The sequence below is a fragment of the Heteronotia binoei genome, chromosome 12 (assembly GCF_032191835.1).
Source record: "Heteronotia binoei isolate CCM8104 ecotype False Entrance Well chromosome 12, APGP_CSIRO_Hbin_v1, whole genome shotgun sequence".
NCBI classification, from domain to species: domain Eukaryota; kingdom Metazoa; phylum Chordata; class Lepidosauria; order Squamata; family Gekkonidae; genus Heteronotia; species Heteronotia binoei.
The window spans coordinates 71,673,485-71,695,093 of NC_083234.1; the positions used below are offsets into that span (position 1 = coordinate 71,673,485).

General features: G+C 43.1%; 1 protein-coding gene across 2 annotated transcripts in view; it reads left to right on the forward strand.

Moving 5' to 3' along the window:
- The window catches only part of NTNG2 (netrin G2), a 161,649-nt gene that overhangs the window by 98,134 nt on the left and 41,906 nt on the right, over window positions 1-21,609 (forward strand). For both annotated transcript variants that reach the window (XM_060251586.1, XM_060251585.1), the window contains 2 exons: window positions 10,050-10,222; window positions 15,435-15,455. In XM_060251586.1, the coding sequence (XP_060107569.1) occupies window positions 10,050-10,222; window positions 15,435-15,455 (194 nt within the window). The remainder of the gene's footprint in view (window positions 1-10,049; window positions 10,223-15,434; window positions 15,456-21,609) is intronic.

The window sequence follows — 21,609 nt, forward strand, 5'->3', positions numbered from 1 at the left end:
GCAAGGCTGTAGCCAGCGGTTGTGGAACACTCTCCTTTGAGAAATTTATTCGGCTCCATCCCTCTTGTTCTTCTGAAGGCAATTTTAAAAAAACTTTCTTCTTTTCTAACCTGCTGTTGGGGGTGTGGGTTTTTTTTTTTTACAAAGTCTCTTTTTTGTTCTTCTGCTGACTAGGTTGTTGTCAGTTAGCATTTCAAGTTATCGGTCTTGTCCTGTTTTTTTTCTAATCACATTGTGCATTCTTTTGTTGAGAAAGAGGGCACAATGAACTTTTAGAAGTATGAAAAAAAATGCTTGAAAGCAGCATGCATGACATGTGAACTGGGAATCCTCTTCTGCTGGCTCCGACTGTTAGGATGGGTCACGCAGACTCTGGTTTCACCAGGACTGAGCCTTTTCCTATCTGGCACCCCCTCCAAATACCCATCCTTCTTACCTTCTGGACTGGCTAGGATTGCAGACTCCTCAGTCCCCCCCAAATAAGAACATCAGAACATAAGAGAAGCCATGTTGGATCAAGCCATTGGCCCATCCCGTCCAATACTCTGTGTCACACAGTAGCCAAAAAACCCAAGTGCCATCAAGAGGTCCACCAGTGGGGCTAGAAGCTGTTTAAGAAGCAAGGCTCCTTCACTGGGATCTGGATCTCCCTTCTCAGTAGCAGAGAATGCTTATTTAGCTGGAGAACATATGATCCCTGACCACACATGCTGAGTATCCTTTGGTCACTGAAGATGGATGCTCTGCCTGTAGCCACGTCACAAAACTTTTAAATAGAGAGAGACCCTTTTATTTTTTTTCTTTCTCAAAGGAGAAAAAAGAGTGTGGTGGTGGGAGGGAGAGGCAGTCAAGTCATGCCTGTTAATGACCATTGTACTGCAAGGACATCCTGATGCCCAGGTGGGGGGAAATCCCTTTGTGGAAGCAGCCAGGAAGCAGAGAATCCGGGTCTAGGGGTCCTGGCTATCAGGCAACCACAAAGCCTGGTGCTTGGTCTTGTAAACGGAGCACTGCATGGGTTAGCTCACAGAAGATGCCCTTGAAGTGGACATAGAGGAGGATACAACACAGCGAGTTCCTGGATGCAGCCCTCCATCTCTTGGGTTAAAACAATTTTATTTGGTAACATATGGTAACAAATTATATTTCTTGCATCATTAATAACTTCTTTTATCTATCTCATATATTACTTTCTACCCTCCCCTCCCCTCGTTACTTGACCCCCGCCGGTGTTATTTACTTAAAGTACTAATGTTTAAAGGTACCCTTAACTAATACAAACAAAAATTAATATTCTTCTTTTTTCTAAGACTTAATCATTATCAGAAATTGTCCAATGTCCTTTTATTTTCCACTCTTTTTCTACATATCTTCTGAACTTTTTCCACTCCATCTTAAAAACTTCTAAATCATAGTCTCTTAAAATTCTTGTTAATTTGTCCATTTCACCCCATGTCATAACTTTTACAATCCAATCCCATTTCTCTGGTATTTTTTCTTGCTTCCACAACTGCGCATATAATGTCCTATCAGCTGAAAGCAAGTACCAAATTATAGTTCTATCTTCTTTTGGAATTTTTTCCATTTGTAATCCCAACAGAAAAGTCTCTGCAACTTTCTTAAATTCATATCCCAAGATCCTAGAAATTTCTTGTTGAATCATCTGCCAATACTTTTTTGCTCTTTCACAAGTCCACCACATATGGTAGAAAAAAACTTCATGTTTTTTACATTTCCAACATCTGTCTGGCATCTTATTATTCATCTTTGCCAATTTCTTAGGAGTCATATACCATCTATACATCATTTTAAAACAGTTCTCTTTAATACTATGACACGTCGAAAGCTTCATAGAGTTCTTCCACAAATATTCCCAAATTTCCATCTGTATTTCTTTATCTACATTAATTGCCCACTTAATCATTTGAGATTTCACTACTTCATCCTCCGTAGACCATTTTAAAAGTAATTTATATAATTTTAAAATTAATTTTTCGTTGTCTCCGAGCAGAACTTTTTCCATTTCTGTTTGCTCTTTTCTTATTCCTTCAGTTTTGATATCATTCTCCACCAAGCTCTTTATTTGTTGCATTTGAAACCAATCATATTTATTATTCAGCTCTTCAGCAGTTTTCAATTCCATCTTGCCACTTTGTATTTTTAATAGTTGATTATATGACAACCACTTTTCTTCACCCTTCTCAGCTGTTATTTTTATCACTTCAGCTGGCACTATCCATAACGGTTTTCTCTCATCTCCATATTTATTATATTTCATCCATGTATTTAGCAAGCTGTTTCTTATATAATGTTGAGAGAAAAAGCCGTCTATCTTTTTTCCCCCATAATACATATAAGCATGCCAGCCAAATTTATCGGAATAGTTTGAAACAAATACATTATTCTTGGTAGAATATTCATTTTAATTGCGGCTATTCTACCCAACAGTGACAAATTAAGTTTATTCCACTTTAACCTATCTTCATCCATTTTACGCCATAGCTTCTCATAATTATTTTTGAACAAATCAATATTCTTCATTGTTATCTCCACACCCAAATATTTTACCTTGGAGGTAACTTCACAGCCCGTTAGTCTCTGCAATTCTTGTTGCTTATTTATTGGCATATTTTTACATAGAAGTTTTGATTTTTCTTTATTAACACAAAGTCCCACAAACTCCCCATATTCTTGTATTTTGGCTAACAACAAAGGTGTGACTTGTATGGGGTTTTCATGTATAAACATTATATCATCTGCAAATGCTCTGTACTTGTAAGTAAATGCTTTTACTTTTAATCCTTCTATTTAACTTCTTGAATTTGCATCAGTAATATTTCAAGAGTCATTATAAACAACAGTGGGGAAAGTGGACAACCTTGTCTTGTACCTTTACTAATTATCATGTCTTCTGTAAGATCAGCATTTATACATAGCCTTGCACATTGTTCAGTATATATTGCTTTTATCATTCTTATAAAGCTTTCTCCCAGCTCCATTTTCTCTATTACTGCAAACATAAAATCCCAATTTAAATTGTCAAATGCTTTCTCTGCATCCGCAAAGAATAATGCTACTTCCTTTTCTTGATGTCTTTCATAATATTCTACAATATTTACAACAGTTCTGATATTGTCTCTTATTTGCCTTTTGCGAAGAAACCCCGCTTGATCTTCCTTTATAAAATTTATCAAATATTGTTTAAACCGTTCTGCCAAGATTCTTGTATATATTTTATAGTCATTATTTAATAATGAAATTGGTCTATAATTTTTTTTACGTTTGTAACATCTCTATCTTCCTTTGGAATCAATGAAATAACAGCTTCCTTCCACGTATTTGGTATTTTCCCTTTTGTTCTTATCATATTCATCAATTTCTGAAGTTTCGGGATTAACTACTCTTTGAGGGTTTTAAAAAATTTAGCTGTATATCCATCTGGCCCAGGTGCTTTTCCATTTTCCATTGCATTAATTGCTGCTTCAATTTCTATTTTTTCAATTGGATCGTTCAAAACTTTTCGCAAATTTTCTGCTAAGGGTGTTATTTTTATCTTTTGTAAGTACTTATCCATCTTTCCTTTCCTTATTTTAACACCTTTACATAACTTGGCATAATACTTAAAGAATTCTCTTTTTATTCCTTCTTGATCTACCACCTCTCTTCCATCCACCACAATTTTATTAATAATTTTACTTTCTCTCTTTTTCTTCACTTGCCAGGCCAAATATTTTCCAGGTTTGTTTGCTCCCTCGAAAGATTTCTGCTGCAATCTTTTCAGATTCCATTCCAGTTCTTTATTTAACAAATGTCTCATTTGTGTTTGTAATATTGTAATCTCCCTTATAATTTTCTTTTTCCCTGGCCTTTTTCTCAGTTCCCTTTCTTTTTTCTTTATTTCATTTTGAATGTCCAACATCTGTTTTTCCTTTGCCCTCTTATCTTTGTTATTCAATGTAATCAGTATTCCTCTCATTACTGCTTTATAAGCATCCCAGACCGTCTGAAATTCTATATCCTCTTTATCGTTTATTTGGAAGAAAGCTTTAGTTTCATTTTCTAGAGATGTCACTATTTTTTTATTCTGTAGTAAATCTTCATTCAATCTCCATCTTCTCAACTTCTTAGACAATTTTGTAATCCACATTATTGGTTTATGGTCAGCCCCAATTTTGGATAAAATCTCTATTTTCTTTGTTATTAGGCCTAAGTTTTTAGTGCCCCACAACATGTCAATTCTGGAAAAAGTTTTATGTCTTGCTGAAAAAAAGGTATAGTCCCGCACTTAAGGATTAAATTTCCTCCATATATCCTCCAAATTTTCCTGTTTGACCAATTCAAAGAAAGACCTTGGCAATTTTCCTTCCCTTATTGTTGTATAATGTCTTTTAAAAAAGCATCCTTTGCACCATTTGGTGCATACAGTCCCAATAACAACTTTTTTTTGCACTTAATGTTATTTCTACCACTACAAATCTTCCATCTTTAAACTATATTACAATTTTGCTTTTTAATCCAATGAAACGTTGGCTTTCTTTTTTGTGGTGAATTTAGTCCGTTTACATTCCAAGATAATAATTTGTAATTTATCATGGTGCAAATTCTTTATGTTCTTCATAAAACATATGCAGTTGCTGTGTGCTTGTAATTGTAATCCTTTTTCCTTGCAGCTCTAAGCTCAGACCTTCAGGTATTATCCATCTATACCTCATTTCATTGTCACGTAATTTTTCTGTCAATTTTTTGTATGCTTTTCTGTCATTTATCACTTGTCTTGGCAATTCTTTCATGATTCTTACTCTGCTGCCTCCCACTATCAATGTCTTTTCAAAATTTTTATTCAAGATTTCCCCCACCATTTCTTTTGTCATATATCTTATAATCACATCCTTTGGTAGATTATCTTTCTTGGCATATAGTGAGTTCACTCTATACATATAGTCATACGTGCTTCTAGTTCCTTCAGGATCTTCCTCCAAAAATTCTGCAATTATTCTTATTATATATCCTTTCAAATCAGTCTCTTCATCCTCTGGGTTTCCATCAATTTGCAGTCATGAATTGCCACCTTTTCTTGCATTTTTAGCAAGGTGGAATCATGTACTTTCACTCTCTTTTCCACCTCTTGCACTTTCTTTGATGTTACCACAGTCTCATTTCTGACATCTTCTATATCTGAGATCTTCTATATCATCAATGTCTTTTCTAATTTCTTTTTTAGAAGCAGTTATCATGTCTCTTACCCCTTTCATTTTCATCATCCTGGCTTCCATTGCTTCTAATTGCTCTTGCATTTTCTCCATTGAGGCAGTCCTTGCACGGGTAAACTTATGTTCTGACATTTAAAAAAACACCGAAAATTTTGACCTCTCCAAATTAAATTTAAACTATCAGGTTTGATAGAGTAAGGCTTGCCCTTTTCAATAAGCCTAATTTCGCTGTCCTCAGAGCCTCCTGGGCCCAGATATTAATTTTTAAAGTTTTTATTTCTTCCAAAATGGTGATCATGACTTTCTGCTTCCCTTTTTAAAAAATTTTCCTTCCAAAGGCTTCTAAAATAATTATCAGCGATAATGTCCAATAGTATTTACCTTATAATTGTCAGCTCTGTCAGCTTCACCAATTTTTAATGTCCCGAACACTTTGTGACCTTCTGCATGCAAAGGAAGAACTGAGCTATGACCCCAGGTCCTGAAGAGATGGAGGGCTGCGGACTTCTGGGGTTGGAAAATGCCGAGCTGAATTGCTTCTCAGAAGGGGAGCAGACTGGGGCTTCTGTTTGGGGTAGTGGAGGGCATTGCAATTCAGCTCGGCATTTTCCAACCCCAGAAGTCCGCAGCCCTCCATCTCTTCAGGACCTGGGGCCATAGCTCAGCTCTTCCTTTGCATGCAGAAGGTCACAGGTCAGTCCTTAGCATCTCCAGGTAAAGGTAGCAGGTGCCAAAAGCGTATCTCTGCCCAGTGCTGTGGAGGGCTGCAGTCACTCGGGAAAGACTGTCCTGAGCTAGATGGACCACTGTTCTGACTCCTCGTAAGGCAGGTTTCTATGGCTTCTGGGTCAGACCTATGTCCTCTCTGCCTGCTTCTGTGGGTAAGATATTCCTGTTCTGTCCTGGGTCCTGCAACCATGGTGATGAGGTTGTGACTTGCCATGACCTGCTACTTTTCTGTCCTTGTTAAAAAGAAAGAAAAGAAATTGCAGCAAGAGAGGAAGCCAGTGTTCTATGGGCATTCAGTAATGCAGAGATTCTGGCACAGTGGCACCTGCGCATGGGTCATTGCCTATGCAAGATGATGAGGACAGCTGTGCAGAAACTCCTCTCCACAGGGCAGATGGGGGAGCCATCAGTGCCCCAGCATTGGGCAGTTTTGATCTGTATACCCTGGCAGAGAAAGACAGCTCCATTAGTGCTCCTTAGGCATTTAAGCCTGATGGTTTTGAGCGCTTTCTGCCACAATCTGCCTTTCTCAGAGCTTTCGGGAATCTCGTTTGCTGCATTTGGCAGTCCTGCACTTCAGAGCGCAAATCTGTCTCTGGCGCCCCTTTAGACTCAGAATGAGCCTCCTGGTCCCAGCATTTTGGAGTGGAGCAAAGCGTCATCTGGTACATGAGAGGCGAGAGAGGGGGCGCCTGCCCAACCGTTTCCTGGGCTGTGCGTAAACAGTTGGTGGCAAAGACGAGCAAGGGATCAAAAATATCTCCCGTGATTCTCTTTTGGAGCCAACAACCCGTCAAGTGATGCACAGATGACATTCAGGTCTAGGCGGGCTTGGTGGATCTGGAGGAGAGGCTCATGAGAAACTCCTGCTCTTGGAATATTCACAGCATCCTTTGTAGATTTCTCTCATAGGTGCTGGCAGAGGAGAAGTGAATCGTGCGCTTGAAATTGGGGGCCTTCTATAGTGTTTATGCTCCCCCAGCTGTCTCCCAAGTAGCAGGTTTAAGATTCCAACCCCCCACCCCACCCCTGCTGGCAGGCCATGACTCCATGCCCTATGCCTTGTAGAGTGCTTCCCTCAAAATTGCATTCTTTCTGCCATCTAAGGCTCTGACTTTCTCTTGTACCCCTTTTTAGAGAATTAGACCTGTCCTCTTAGTAGGGTTGCCACTGCAGGTCCCCCCTGGCCACTGGCAGGAGATAAAGAGGTAGGGTTGTCGGATCCAGGATGGGAAACTCCTGGAGATTAGGGGATGGAGCCGGGGGGGCGGGGGCGGGCAGGGGCCAGTTTGAGAGCCAGTTTGGTGTAGTGGTTAAGTGTGCAGACTCTTATCCGGGAGAACCGGGTTTGATTCCCCACTCCTCCACTTGCAGCTGCTGGAATGGCCTTGGGTCAGCCATAGCTCTTGCAGAACTGTCCTTGAAGGCGCAGCTTCTGGGAGAGTTCTCTCAGCCCCACCTACCACACAGGGTGTTTGTTGTGGGGGAGGAAGCTAAAGGAGATTGTGTGCCACTCTGAGATGCAGAGTCGATGGCAGGATACAAATCCAGTGTCATTGTCTTCTTCATTGGACTCCAGCGCCGCAAAGCACTCCCTCCAAATTATGCATTTTCTCCAGGGGAACTGATCTTTGCAGTCTGGAGATGAGCTGTAATTCCAGGCCCTTGCTGGAGTCTGGCATCTTTACTTCTTACAGTTAATCTCAAATTTATTAATAAAGTGAGCCAAAAGCTTGTCCAGAGATGATAAAAAGTGCAGTCAGTGAGAATCAAAATTCCTTGATAACAGGTGCTGGTATTTGTCTAATATCCCTAGGTGTGATCCACAGCAGCTTGCAGTTTGGAACCTGAAAATGTATGATGGATATTACGATCAGGACTGGGGTTGCCAGGTTCCAGGCAGGACATGGAGACCTTCCAGAATCTCAGCTTGTCCCCAGATTACTGATCAATTCTTGCCCCACCCCTTGAAGGGAAGAACAGCCACCCTGAGCCTAGGGGAGTGCAGCTCCAGCTGCCATCAGAGGGAGGATGGACTCATTTGGAGGGAAACACAGCAGGTCTGCTTTGGGGAGAGGGCAGGGATAGTTTGGTTCTACCTCAGCAAGAGAGCAGTTGGAAGGGTAGCTCTGCCTGGAAGAAGACCAAGAACCCAGCTGTGAGGCCCTTCTCCAGGAACGAGCAGGCCTCGTACCATTTAGTCCGGGAAAGGGCAGGCTGGTGTGTGGTTGGCGGCATCTTGTGTGTAGGACAGGATCTGACCCAGAGACTAGTCAGCGAAAGCCCATTTGTACCTTGCAGACATCAAAGAGAATTCAGACCACCCTCTGAAGCCATGACTTGCTGAAATTTATGTCCTCAGTCACGCTTCTCCTTTGACTGTCTGGAGAACTGTGGCTGATCTGTTCTTGAAAACCAACCTATAAATAAATAAACACTCCTTTGTTATTTGCATACTATTCCTGCCCCAGCATCACAGTATTCTTGCTCTCTGCAAAACTTAGCTCACCGCAGCGAACCCAGTGCCTTGACGCTTGCTTCTTTTAGAGCATCTTGTAACTGGGGGGTGGGGGGTGGGAGAAGGTTTATGGTTCAAAATGGACTCTGCTCCCCCAAATCAGAAGAGGCTGCGTGGGTCTCCTCAGCAGGAAGAAAAAGGGCCTGACACAGGAAGGAACTCAGCGAGGTATGATGCCATGGAGGCCATCCTCCAAAACTGCCATTTTCTGCAGGGAAACTGATCGTCATAGTCTGGAGCAGGGGTGGCCAAACTTACTTAACATAAGAGCTGCATAGAATAAACAGATGTTTGAGAGCCACAAGACATTAACATCAGATGTTTGAGGGTCACAGAACAGGAAGGGAATGAGGGAAATAGATGGAGGAGCAAGGAGGGGTGGAAAGAAAGCAACTTTTTAAATGCATTATCCAAGCCACCAGCTGGCTTTGCTGGAAGAAGTGATTTAAAGAGAGAAATGCCTTCTCCAAGCTGGCTGACAGGGTGGTGGGGGCTTCAAGAGCCACACAATATATGTCAAAGAGCCACATGTGGCTCCCGAGCCACAGTTTGGCCACCCCTGATCTGGAGGGAATGCCTGTAATTCTGGAAGAACTCCAACCGCCACATTCACTGCCACAGTGCAGCATCCCCATGGGGGCAATTCTCTGGCTTTCCCTGTCCATCACGTTGTGCCCACCATGCCTCATGTTGTTGCATCACCGGAGGGCTTTTTTGTCAATTTGTTTTAAAAGTTAACGGGGGGTGGGGTGAAGGCAGGCAAGAGCAGACAGGGGTGGACAATAAGACAGGCCAGGGCTGGAAAGGGTTGCAAATTTGCACTTTCCCATCCACGTTGACTCCTGTATTTCCAGCAACATCAGAGCAGAGGCAGGGAAGCTAGAGAAGGACGTGGATGTCGTCTGGATGCTCTGAAAACCCTGCTGCAGTCGGAGGCCAAGGCAGAGCAGATCCTCCTGGTGGAAGCAGCCGGAGGCTGGGGGGAGAAGAAGGTGGAAGGGGTCAACAAACAGAGAGGAAGCAGGGTTTGTTCCCTCTAAGCTGCAGAGTCTTGTGAGACAAAATTCTACTTCGTGAGCTACTGGCGTGAAAGTTGTGAGCTCCTGCTTCAATTAGTGTGCCCTGGGGTCCTCCTTCCTGAGCTAAGACAAAAACGTGTGAGCTAGTGGCTCAAAATATGTGAGCTGGCTTACGCTAACTCAGCTTAGAGAGAACACTGGCTAGGGCCACAACTAGGGTTGCCAATGACCTTCAGACAACAGAGATCACTTCACCTGGGGGAAAGATGCTTTGAAAGATGAATTCTCTGGCATTGTACCCCAGTGAGGTCCCTCCCCTCCCCAAACCCCACCTTCCCCCAGCTTCACCTCCCAAATCAGCAATATTCAAACCCAGCATTAGCAACCCCAGTTCACACGATTGGGAGGGATGATTCCCCATCACTTGTGCATTCTGTATGGATTCCCCATTTGCGATTGTATGAAGGCGTAAACCTTTGAAGGTTGTAGCCAAGCCCCAGGTTAGACGTTTTCCAGTGAATGAATGAATGACTACCTAGATCTCTCAGTTGCCTTGCTTGGGTTCTCTTGCAGGTGTAAATGCAACCTTCATGCCAGCCTGTGTACCTTCAAGGAGGGCAGCCTGCAGTGTGAGTGTGAGCACAACACCACCGGGCAGGATTGCGGCAGGTGCAAGAAGAACTTCCGCAGCAAGTCGTGGCGGGCTGGCTCCTACCTGCCCCTCCCCAATGGCTCTCCTAATGTGTGTAAGTTGCCGTCACGGGTGCCGCTTTGCTTTTATGCCCCCACCCCCGGGGATGCGTGGGCCTGAACCACATTGGAGGCTGCTTTGGTCAGGGCCTCACAGTGCAGTTTGTACAGGGGCGTTATGATACTGGCTGATTTGTTTTCAATTCCCTTCCTAATAATTCCCAGCATTGCATTGGCCTTTTTTTATTGCAATCGCACACTGTCAACACCATGCTAGGAATTATTAGGAAGGGAATTGAAAACAAATCAGCCAGTATCGTAATGCCCCTGTATAAATCGATGGTGCGGTCTCATTTGGAATACTGTGTACAATTCCGGTCACCACACCTCAAAAAGGATATTATAGCATTGGCAAAAGTGCAGAAAAGGGCAACTAGAATGATTAAAGGTTTGGAATACTTTCCCTATGAAGAAAGGTTAAAACGCTTGGGGCTCTTTAGCTTGGGAAACGTCGACTGTGGGGTGACATGATAGAGGTTTACAAGATTATGCATGGGATGCAGAAAGTAGAGAAAGAAGTCCTTTTCTCCCTTTCTCATAATACAAGGACTCGTGGGCATTCAATGAAATTGCTGAGCAGTCGGGTTAGAACGGATAAAAGGAAGTATTTCTTCAGCCAAAGGGTGATTAACATGTGGAATTCACTGCCACAGGAGGTGGGGGCAGCTACAAGCATAGCCAGCTTCAAGAGGGGATTGGATAAAAATATGTAGCAGAGGTCCATCAGTGGCTATTAGCCTCAGTGTTTATATGTGTGTGTGTGTGTGTGTGTGTGTGTATATATATATATATATGTATGTATATGTATATATATATATGTGTGTGTGTGTGTGTGTGTGTGTATATATATATATATATATATATATATATATATATACACACACACACACACACATGTGTATATATATGTGTGTGTGTATATATTTGGCCACTGTGTGACACAGAGTGTTGGACTGGATAGGCCATTGGCCTGATCCAACATGGCTTCTCTTATGTTCTTACGCGTGGAACACAGAGACTCGCCTGCAATCGGTGTAGAGGCTGGGCAGACAAGTGGGCTTCACAATGGAAAGCTTGTATTTACAAGCTGGTGGAGCGTGCGGGAAAATTAATGACCCCAAGGAGCGAGTAGGAGGGATGTGTGGCTGACTACCAGCAGTGAGGAAGAGTGGCATACCCTTGAAAAGGGCGTCTTGGCTGAGAGAGTGCTAAGGTCAGTTTGGTCTGTGGGTAAAGTGCTCTGTAGAGGTTTTTTGGTAGCAGAAACTCCTTTGCATATTAGGCCATGCACCCCTGATGTAGCCAATCCTCCTGGAGCTTACAGGGCTCTTCTTACAAAAACTCCAAAACTTACAAACCCCGCCCCCTGTCTGTAGCAAACTGAACAGTTTCCAAACCTTCCAGGGATGCACCAAAACCAGACCCCCAAATGGCTCATCAAATGGCAACCAAGCTTGCTGTACGCATGTGCAAACTGCTGTCAAGTCACAGCTAACTTACAACTAGAGACAAACAGGGGATTTGCCATTGCCTGCCTCTGTACAGGCAACCCTGGACTTCCTTGATGGTCTCCCATCCCATTCAAACGCTAACCAGGGCTGACCCTGCTTAGCTTCTGAGATTGGACTAGTCTGGGCAGCCCATGCCAGGGTCTACTAAGCTTAAGAGGCGTTGGTTTATGATGCATGCTAAAAGCAGAAAGGCTTCTGATACTTCACCCTTTATGAATAATATTAATAGTTTATACATATACAGGTTAAATCAAACCATTAGTCCATCATGATCGGTACTGTCTATTCACACTGGCAGCAGCTCTCTGGGCTTTTAGGTGGAAGTCTTTTGCATCACCTACTACTTGGTCCTTTTAACTGGAGATGCTGGAGACTGAACCTGGGACCTTCTGCATGCAAAACAGAGACTCTGCCACTGAGCCATAGAATCATAGAGTTGAAAGGGGCCATACAGACCATCTAGTCCAACTCCCTGCTCCTCGCAGGGTCAGCCTAAAGCATCTCCAACAAATAATCATCCATAGCCCTTCCCTTTTCTTTTTTTTTTTGTGTGGAAAATGTTAGTGAAATCCTGTCTATTACTGATAATGATGATGGTAACAGCAGTACTTCACATTTTTATGGCACGTTGCAAGTCATCAAGGAGCTTCATGTACATTCTAAAACAAATTCAGGTGGTGTAGTCATGTCAGTCTGAAGCGGCAGAACAAAGTTGGAGTCCAGTGGCCCCTTTAAGACCAACAAAGTTTTATTCACGGTATAAGATTTCATGTACGAGTGAGCACAGTTCATCAGATACAGGCACACACATGAAAGCGTATGCCCAGAATTAAATTTCTGGGCCTTAAAGGTGCCACTGGTCTCAAACTTCGTTCTGTTGCTTCAGATGTTGGCTGAGTCTTAGGCAATAGCAGCCCAGAACTCTCACTCAGATATAAAAGCTCTTTTTCAAAGGTGGTCTGGGACGCTCCCTCCCAGGTATTCAGAGAATGGTCCTCACATCTGATTGGAAAACTGATCAGGCTTTCTTAGGGAAAAACAACTCCCTGCGCTCTCAAACCAGCCATTTTTATCAAGGTTTTTCTCGATTTTCAACAGGCTTTTCAGCTTTTTCTCTTATTCTTGGACAAAATCCAGAGGAGTAACTAAAAGCAAAAAGGGAAAAAAGAGTCTTGTAGCACCTTTAATGGCGAACAGATTTATTGCGGTAGAAAGTTACACCAATTAGAACCTGCTTACAACTGATGAAGCTGGCTCTTGTCCACAGAACGTTTTGGCTGCAATAAATCTGTTTCCCTTCAAGGGACCACAAAAGAGATTGCTTTGTCGCTGCCCTTTTTCAGCAGAGGGAACAGTTCTACCCCATGGGAGTACAATGCATTTGATGAAGGGTGCCCTGACCACTGTAGCTTTATAAGGACAGTTTGAATGGCATGGAACAGCGAAAACATGGTTTGGGCCTACAAAGATTGCCTTTGGTGTAGAGAGCCAGTTTGGTGTAGTGGTTAAGTGTGCGGACTCTTATCTGGGAGAACCGGGTTTGATTCCCAGTCCTCCACTTGCACCTGCTGGAATGGCCTTGGGTCGGCCATAGCTTTGGCAGAGGTTGTTCTTGAAAGGGTAGCTGCTGTGAGAATCCTCTCAGCCCCACCCACCTCACAGGATGTTTGTTGTGGGGGAGGAAGATAAAGGAGATTGTGAGCCGCTCTGAGATTCAGAGTGGAGGGTGGGATATAAATCCAATGTCTTCTTCTCAAGTGTCCCCCCCCCCCACCAAAGACAATCTTTCCCCCCAATCTTTCTGTCCCTCCATTTGAAAGATTTATGTGCTTTAGGCCCGATCAAAGCTGAAATCCAGGCTCCAAAGGCCATGACAGGAATGTTTTGTTTCTGCCAAGAACGGGAGACAAGCTGACTCTTTGAACGGGAACGGGATTGTCAGCTACCACTGAGCGCCTGCAATCCTTCAAAGGCTTCATTGAGGGCCTTTTGGTTCTGACAGCCGCAGTGACATGCTGTTTGCTGGCTTGCCTTCTTTTCCACGGCATTTGCATTTTGCGCTCGGCATATCAGGCCCAAATGCCCTGGGTAGAACCAGGCTCTGCAGCTCCCCATGGCTAGAATGCCCTGAAGAAGGACTGCGCTTTTGTAGTTCTTCTAACGCTTACATAGAAGAATGAGTGGCATCTCTTTTGATCCCTTGGGCACTGCCAGGGAAGATCAGCTGTGGCAGGAGAGGTGTCAAGCGTACCCTTACATGAGCGATCTCTGATCATTTCCAAAGGAACTCAGATGCCCCAGTTTGGAAACCAGTGTACCTTACCAGTCTATGGGGACCTCAGCACCTTTCCACTGTACAGCTGTGGGTTACAGACTGCCTACATTCTGTCTTCTCAGTGTAAATGCAGATTGTTTATGAATATGGTTTTGAGGATGGCAGCAAGGGAGGAGGGAATGTCATCTCTTCATAAGCCAAGAGCAGGGGTCCCCAACCTTTTATAGCATGCAGGCACATTTGGAATTTTGAGAGGGGTGGGGAGCCCCACCTCAAAATGGCTGCCACAAGAGGTGGAGTCAAATGGAAATACCTCCCTTTTTCCTGGATAGAAGAAATATCTGGAGGAGGAAAGAAACCACATGTTGACTAAGAAAAGCCCGGAGCCTTGCCTGTCCTCCTGATTCTTGGTGGGAAATCCTTACAGTGGCCCTGCCCACTTTCTGAAGAGTTCAGTGGGCACCAAGGCACCCACAGGCACCATGTAGGGAGACCTGGTCCATAGATTCCAGGAGTTAAGGTTGTTAAAGTTGGACCCCCAAGATCTGTGCTTGAGACTCATTTTTGATCCTGATCCCATGCTGATGTCATAGCCTCAGGATATTAATGGACTAGCAGACAGGGTGGTTCAGAGCAAGTATGAGTGAGAGTTGGTGCTTTGTTGAACATCCTCTGGGTTTTATTTTCACTTGGAAAGTAGTGGTGGGGAGCAGCTCCCTTCCTGAAGCCCTTCATCCCACTATTTTTCACCCCCTCTGCTAATTCGTTGGTGGCTATTTCCACTGTTTCATTCTGCCCTGAGGAATCTCAGCCAATCAGGGATTTTGCACTAGACATGATGACGTCACAATGCTGTTAGCTAATCAGATTTAGCTATGTGCTAAGGACAAATAAACGAAGCCCATTAGGATGAAAGCAATGCTTATCCTGGTTGCACAGGGAATCTTGACCCCTCAGGGATCGCTCTAAGAAACGAATAGCTTTTCTTCCCTTTCATAATGATCTCTGAAAGGTCAGCAGATTCGGTGGGGTTACTTTTGATTCCGACAAAGTTATTCGCAAATCTGTCCTTATGTAATTTAGCTCAGCGTTACTAAGAGTTGACCGGAATTTCATTGTGTACTAGAAGTGTGACTTATTAAGGTGTTATGCCAGAGCTTCCGGAAATATTTGACCCTGCTCAGACGCAAGGCCCTGGTAAGAGAACACTAATAAGTTAGGTCAGCAGCAGGCTGATCTCTGCAGGTCTTGACAGATGACTTGGCCGCCAAACCCTGTGCTCTCTCTGGCCACCTCTTGGCATTGTCCTGCACTGGCTGTTTTGACATCTGCCCACTTTCGTTTAATTAGCACAATACCTTTCCTTGTGTTTGCTGACCCTCTTGTTTTTTTTTTTTCTCCTCTGTTCTCCTTTCCTTCCAGGTGCAGCTCCGAACTTCGGCAGTAAGTAAAATGTAACTTGAAAACCTGATATTTGACGTGCTCGGTGCATGGTCTCTGCACACGTCCCTTGTAAGGGAAAAGAATGGCTGTTTTCTCTGTCTATTAGCATCTCCCAGGCCATAACTCCGCTCCTCTAATTGTGCCTCATTTTCCGTCCGTCAAAGAACCATCTTTGACTTCAGTAACCTCATTGTCTCTGTCGCTCTGGCTTGGCTTTCCCCCCCATGAGGTTTGTTAGAACGGCAGCAGGAAAGGAAATAAAAGGCTCTTCAAAAACTCCAATGAATACTGTGAACTTTTCCCCCCAAGTATCAGAGGCAGTACATTAAACCTTCATTGTGAGAGAGAGTTTTTGGATTTCTCAGCAGCAAGGTTTAATCCCTGTGATTTTAGTTAGACTAGAGTACCATTTGAAAATAAATATGAGCAATCTGTTTTGCACATTGATTAGAAAAACTGTTGTTTACATGTATATATTTAACCTGTTTATGCCCCACTCTCCCCAAGGGGGGCCCAAAGCAGCTTAACATAAGAACATAAAAGAAGCCATGGTGGATCAGGCCAATGGCCCATCCAGTCCAACACTCTGTGTCACACAGGGGCCAAAAAAACCCAACAACCAAGTGCCATCAGAAGGTTCACAAGTGGGTCTAGAAGCCCTTTCATTTTGCCCACCCCCTACCACCAAGCACCAAGAATACAGAGCATCACTCCCCCAGACAGTTCCAATAATATGCTGTGGCTAATAGTTGCTGATGGACTTCTGCTCCATATTTTTATCCAATCCCCTCTTGAAGCTGGTTATGCTTGTAGCCGCCACCACCTCCTGTGGCAGTGAATTCCACATGTTAATCACCCTTTGGGTGAAGAAGTACTTCCTTTTATCCCTTCTAACCTGACTGCTCAGCAATTTCATTGAATGCCCACGAGTTCTTGTATTGTGAGAAAGGGAGAAAAGTACTTCTTTCTCTACTTTCTCCATCCCATGCATAATCTTGTAAACCTCTATCATGTCACCCCGCAGTTGACGTTTCTCCAAGCTAAAGATCCCCAAGCATTTTAACCTTTCTTCAAACTTTACATCATTCTCTCCATTTTATCCTCACAACAACCCTGTGAGGCAGCTTAGGCAGGAGAGAGTGTGACTGGCCTAAGGTCACCCAGTGAGCTTCCATGGCACAAGTGGGGATTCAGTCCTGGGTCTCTCAGGTACTACTAGTCTGACACTCCATACCAAACCTTTAATGGCATAACAGTTGCAAATAAAAATACACAGAATTTAAAAATTTAAACATTGGAGATAAAATCAAAATGAAACCAAGCTTACAGATGCAATCATACATGGTCAGATTTAAGTTTAAGGATGTCAGCCAAGAATTTTGCCACAGCCTCGCTAACCTCCCCCTCAGAATCATTCAATAAATAATAACAGGGTAGCAGAATAGACAAATCTGGGGAGAAAGAAAGCTTGGAAAATAAATCTTTACAGAGATTATGCTAAAAGGAACAATCAAGCAATATATGCTGAATTGAGTCCAGAATACTTGCTCCACAGGAACAGAGTTTGTCGCCTAAAGGGACTCGATGATCTCCCTTGTAAAACTTTGGAGGGAAACGCATTTAATCTAGCCAACATAAATGACTTGGAATGGTTAAGTCTGATAGATAATGGGGCATTTTGCCACAGAAAGCATAAAGACCTAAGGAAGCTGGGGAGCAAATATAAGGGTCTGTTGGACGTAGTTTCATTTCTTCCAACTCCAACAGTCTCAGTTTAATACATCCGAAGATACATGACTCATCAGAAGTAAACAAATCATCAACCTCTAACCCCAACTGGTTATGTTTGGACGTAAGAACTGCTGACCAGGATGAAATATATGGGTCTCTTTTCATACAATCAAGAAGCCTGTTAGGATCTATTCTAAAGCGAATTTTAAGCCAGAATTTAAATACTGCAATCCAGGCTTTTGTCTCCACCAAAAACTGACCCACTTCAGAGCAGAGAGCAAAGTAGGACACACATTTTTGCATACCAAGAATTTGTCTAAAGAATGAGGCTTGAATGCCCTCCACTTTCCTGGTAAATGCTGAGATCCATATAGGGATACCATAGAGAATTTGGGCTAGCGTTTTAGCTTTGAATACCTTAATTGCTGCCGGAACTAATTGGTTGCCCCTTGCAAAAAAACCTCTTTAATTTGAGCAACCGAACATTTAGCCAAGTTGACGGTGTTGTTTCTATGTGAAACCCAGCTTAATTTGTGATTAAAAGTGATCCCCAAGTATTTAATTTTTTTTGTTTGCTCAAATGGTTGAGTTGCCAATAAACCATCTCTGTGGGTGTCAGCAATTTGAAAAGACAACTACTTTAGATTTGGCATAATTGATAGAGAGTGAATTACAATTACAGTAGTCATAGAAAGCATTCAAATACCTTTGCAGGCCCACACTTGTGCAAGAGAGGATGGTAGTATTATCGGCATAAAATAATAAGGGGACTGCTCAGCCTGCTAGTTTAGGCAGATGACCATTAATAGGGTTAAAAAATTGTACCAGGTCAGTTAAAAATAAATTTAAAAGATGTGGGGCCAGCACGCAACCTTGTTTAACCCCCTTTAACACTGGGATTTTGCTAGTCAAGTCACCACTAGAAGAAAATTTCACTTGGCAAAAGGTATTAGAATGAAGTTTCCTCAAGAGAAACAGCAGACGAGGGTCAATTCCCGCGTAACCCAGCTTAATCCATAGTTGAGCTCTATCTATTGAATCAAATGCACCCTTCAAGTCGATGAAGGCAGCATATAATTTTTTTGTCCCGGTATGCATATATTTTTCAGCAAGGAAGGCCAGAGTGCAGCAATGGTCCATAGCAGATTTGCCTTTGGAGAAGCCAATTTGTTCAGGACCTATGATGTTGCCTAGGTGCATCCAGTCAGTTAATCGGAGTTCTAAATGTTTGGCATACAATTTGCCCACTATAGATAATAAACTAATGGGGCGGAAATTTTCTGGTAACTCCAATCCCCTCTTTTTGTAAATTGGGATAATTATAGAATCAAGTCTGGGATGGAGCCATGCAGATTAATGAAAGAGAACAATTTTGCAAGGGGCAAGAGCCACCAATCAGCAAACTTTATGAATGCCTCAGCGGGAAGGCCATCAGGGCCTGATGCTTTACCCACCTTTAAATCCTTCGATAAATCACTGATTTCCTCTAGAATTACTGGAGGCCAGACTGGCAAATCAGTAACTGTGGGGTTTGCTAAGATAGGAGGGGATACACATGCAGCAGCAAATGTTAGAGAAGTAATCAACCCATGTTTGCGCAGAAATATTTGGGTTAGTAACAGAATTGTTTTTTAGATTACCCGAAATGATTCTTCAGAAAGCCTTATTATCATTAGATTTTATCAAGTGGTAAAGTTGGTCCCATTTATTCTGAAAGAAAACTTTCCAACTCCAGGTAGGCTGTCTTACAAGCAATATAGGCCTTAATTTTTGTTGGGTCTTTGGAGTGACAGGCCTCTTTAAATAGTGCTCTCAGTTCTTGTTTCTAAGCTAAACAGTCTGTATCGAACCAGCTAGAGAAACTGGACCTAGACAAGATCACAGGTTTCGCTTTAGCACTGCAGTTATCAATTAATAATGAGAATCCTGAAAGGATTGTATCATCCAAATTGGAATTTATGATTGAATCCCTTAATTTGCACAGTGCTTCAGAGCCAAAGAGGGAAGAAAACTCCCTTTCTAGGGCCGGGGACCACTTGATTTTTTTAGAACATTCTCAGAGGCCTTCACAGATTGGGAGGATGATACCATATTAACCTCCAGATCCAACCTTAAAGATAAAATTAGGGGCAAGTGGTCACTTTCTGTGCGCGAATCAATGTAAAAGTTATCAATAGATGACAGAAGGTTGGGTGAACCCAAACAAAAATCTATCACACTGCAATCCCGTGTGGGGAAAAAAGGTAAAATCAGTTGTAGCCGGAAATTTGGAGAGATCAATTAAATATTATAGCATTGTGTGCTATGCAGAATTCAGTTAATCTAAGACCCGCCTTATTGGTTAATGTATCTTTAGAACAACGGGGCAAACATAATTGTAGTGGAAGGGATTCAGCCGCTTCAAAGCCAAAATGAGAGATCCATTTCTGATTATTACTGCCTAGCCGAGCATTAAAATCACCAAAAATCATGAGCTGAGCACTCTTAACCACTGCAACACAAAAATGAGGGTCACAAGACCATGGGGCTTCAGGTAAGAGGATTTATCCTTCCACCAGGTCTTGTGTGTGCTGTAATTCAATGCAAGAAAGGGATGCAAGAAAAGCACAGAACATAGCACTGGCCACAGAATCTGGTTTATGGATAATCTCTTCTTTCATTTTTAAAATGCAAGTTTCTGATCTTTATGATTTCAGAGTGTTTTGTGAAGTCTTTGGTAGGTGAGACTCAATAGCACTTCCATTAGCTGGAGATGGGCATCGGTGCTTTGCAGAGATCCTGGCCCCTCCCTTTCCATAGCAAAATCCTAATAAGTTACACAGCAGTATAAAAAGTTACAGCATCTGGCATACAAAATGAGAGAAGAATGTTCAGACATTCATGCAGCATTTATACAGATCTGCATGATTTAAATGAGTTGCAGAATTTGCATTTTTTTTTTACATGCAATTGGAGCCAACTGTTGAGTTTTGCTGTTTTACGCTCTCTGGGTCCTGTGATGTGTGCCCTGCTGCTCAGCCACACCTTCCAGTGCAGTTCCCCGCTGCTCATTCCTAGTTGCCCAGAGCCAGGAAAAGTAACAGCCTCGAGACAATTGGGGAGCGGGGGTCCCAGAGCCACCGAGGGTCTTCAGCTTGCCTGCCCTCTTTTCCTTTGTGGTAAACGATCACCATCAGCATATACACAACCACAAAGTCGAGATTGGACCGGGATGTGTTTCCTAAAAGCAGATTACTCCACTGGTAACTTTGGCCTACGTCACTTGTGTCATTGGCCCTGCGGCCAGCTCAGTCTACTCACAGCATTGGCAGGGCAGTCTGTGAAGTCAGGTGCTGAATCGCGCAACTCTGTGCAAAATAAGGAAAGGAAAGGTCCCCTATGCAAGTACCAGTCGTTTCTGACTCTGGGTGACGCTGTTTCCACGGCAGACTTTTTACGGGGTGGTTTGCCATTGCCTTCCCCAGTCATTTACACTCCCCCCCCCCCCCAGCAAGCTGGGTACTCATTTTTCCGACCTCGGAAGGATGGAAGGCTGAGTCAGCCTCGAACTGGCTACCTGAACCCAGCTTCCGCCAGGATTGAACTCAGGTCATGAGCAGAGCTTAGGACTGCAGTACTGCAGCTTACTACTCTGTGCACAGGGCAGTTTTAGAATTTGCCTTAAAACAAGAAGGCAAAGTGTGTGTGTGTGTAATTTAATTATATAATTAGAAGGGTACAGAAGAAGAAAGGGGGAAAGGATATCAAAAAAGTCATTAATCATCAGGAGCGTTTACATTTTGCATTTGTTGAGGACACGATTTGAATATATAATAATACAGCGAAGGCAGTATTTAGTGATGCGAACGAGTGAAGTATTTTGCCGGGATGCCGTGAGGGCTTAACGCAACGATTTTGTGTTTCTGCTGCCGTTGCAAAAGCAAAACAAACAAAAACCAAAGCAGAAAAAAAAACCCCACAGAGATAATTAAGCGGCATCAATTAGCTCCCCTTGTTAGAAACTCCACCGAGACTCCAGCAATATCAGCCAGGATTTTGTGTACAACATATTACAGAGGGGATAATGGAGACATGGCCAGGATCTAGGGAAACAAGCCGTTGCACAAGAGCTTGTTAGGGCAGAAGTGGGGATGGATTTTGTCCACGCTTTGAGAGAGTTCAAAGGTATATATAGAGGTGAAGAGGAGTTAGCCAGAAACAAAAGGCCTTGGATGACTTTGTCTCTTTGATCCCTCATGACTCATGGGCTAATTTCCTGACTTTCTCAATTCCCCGCCTTTTCCCTGGCATTTAGCAAAGTCTTTCTCCTTGAAGTTTTAACAATTATTTTAAAGGTGGGGGATATCTGAGCCAGCACTGGTGCCAAGGGGATGACATGGAAGTGAGTCATACTAAATGAAAAGAGGAAAGTAACCCTTAGGGT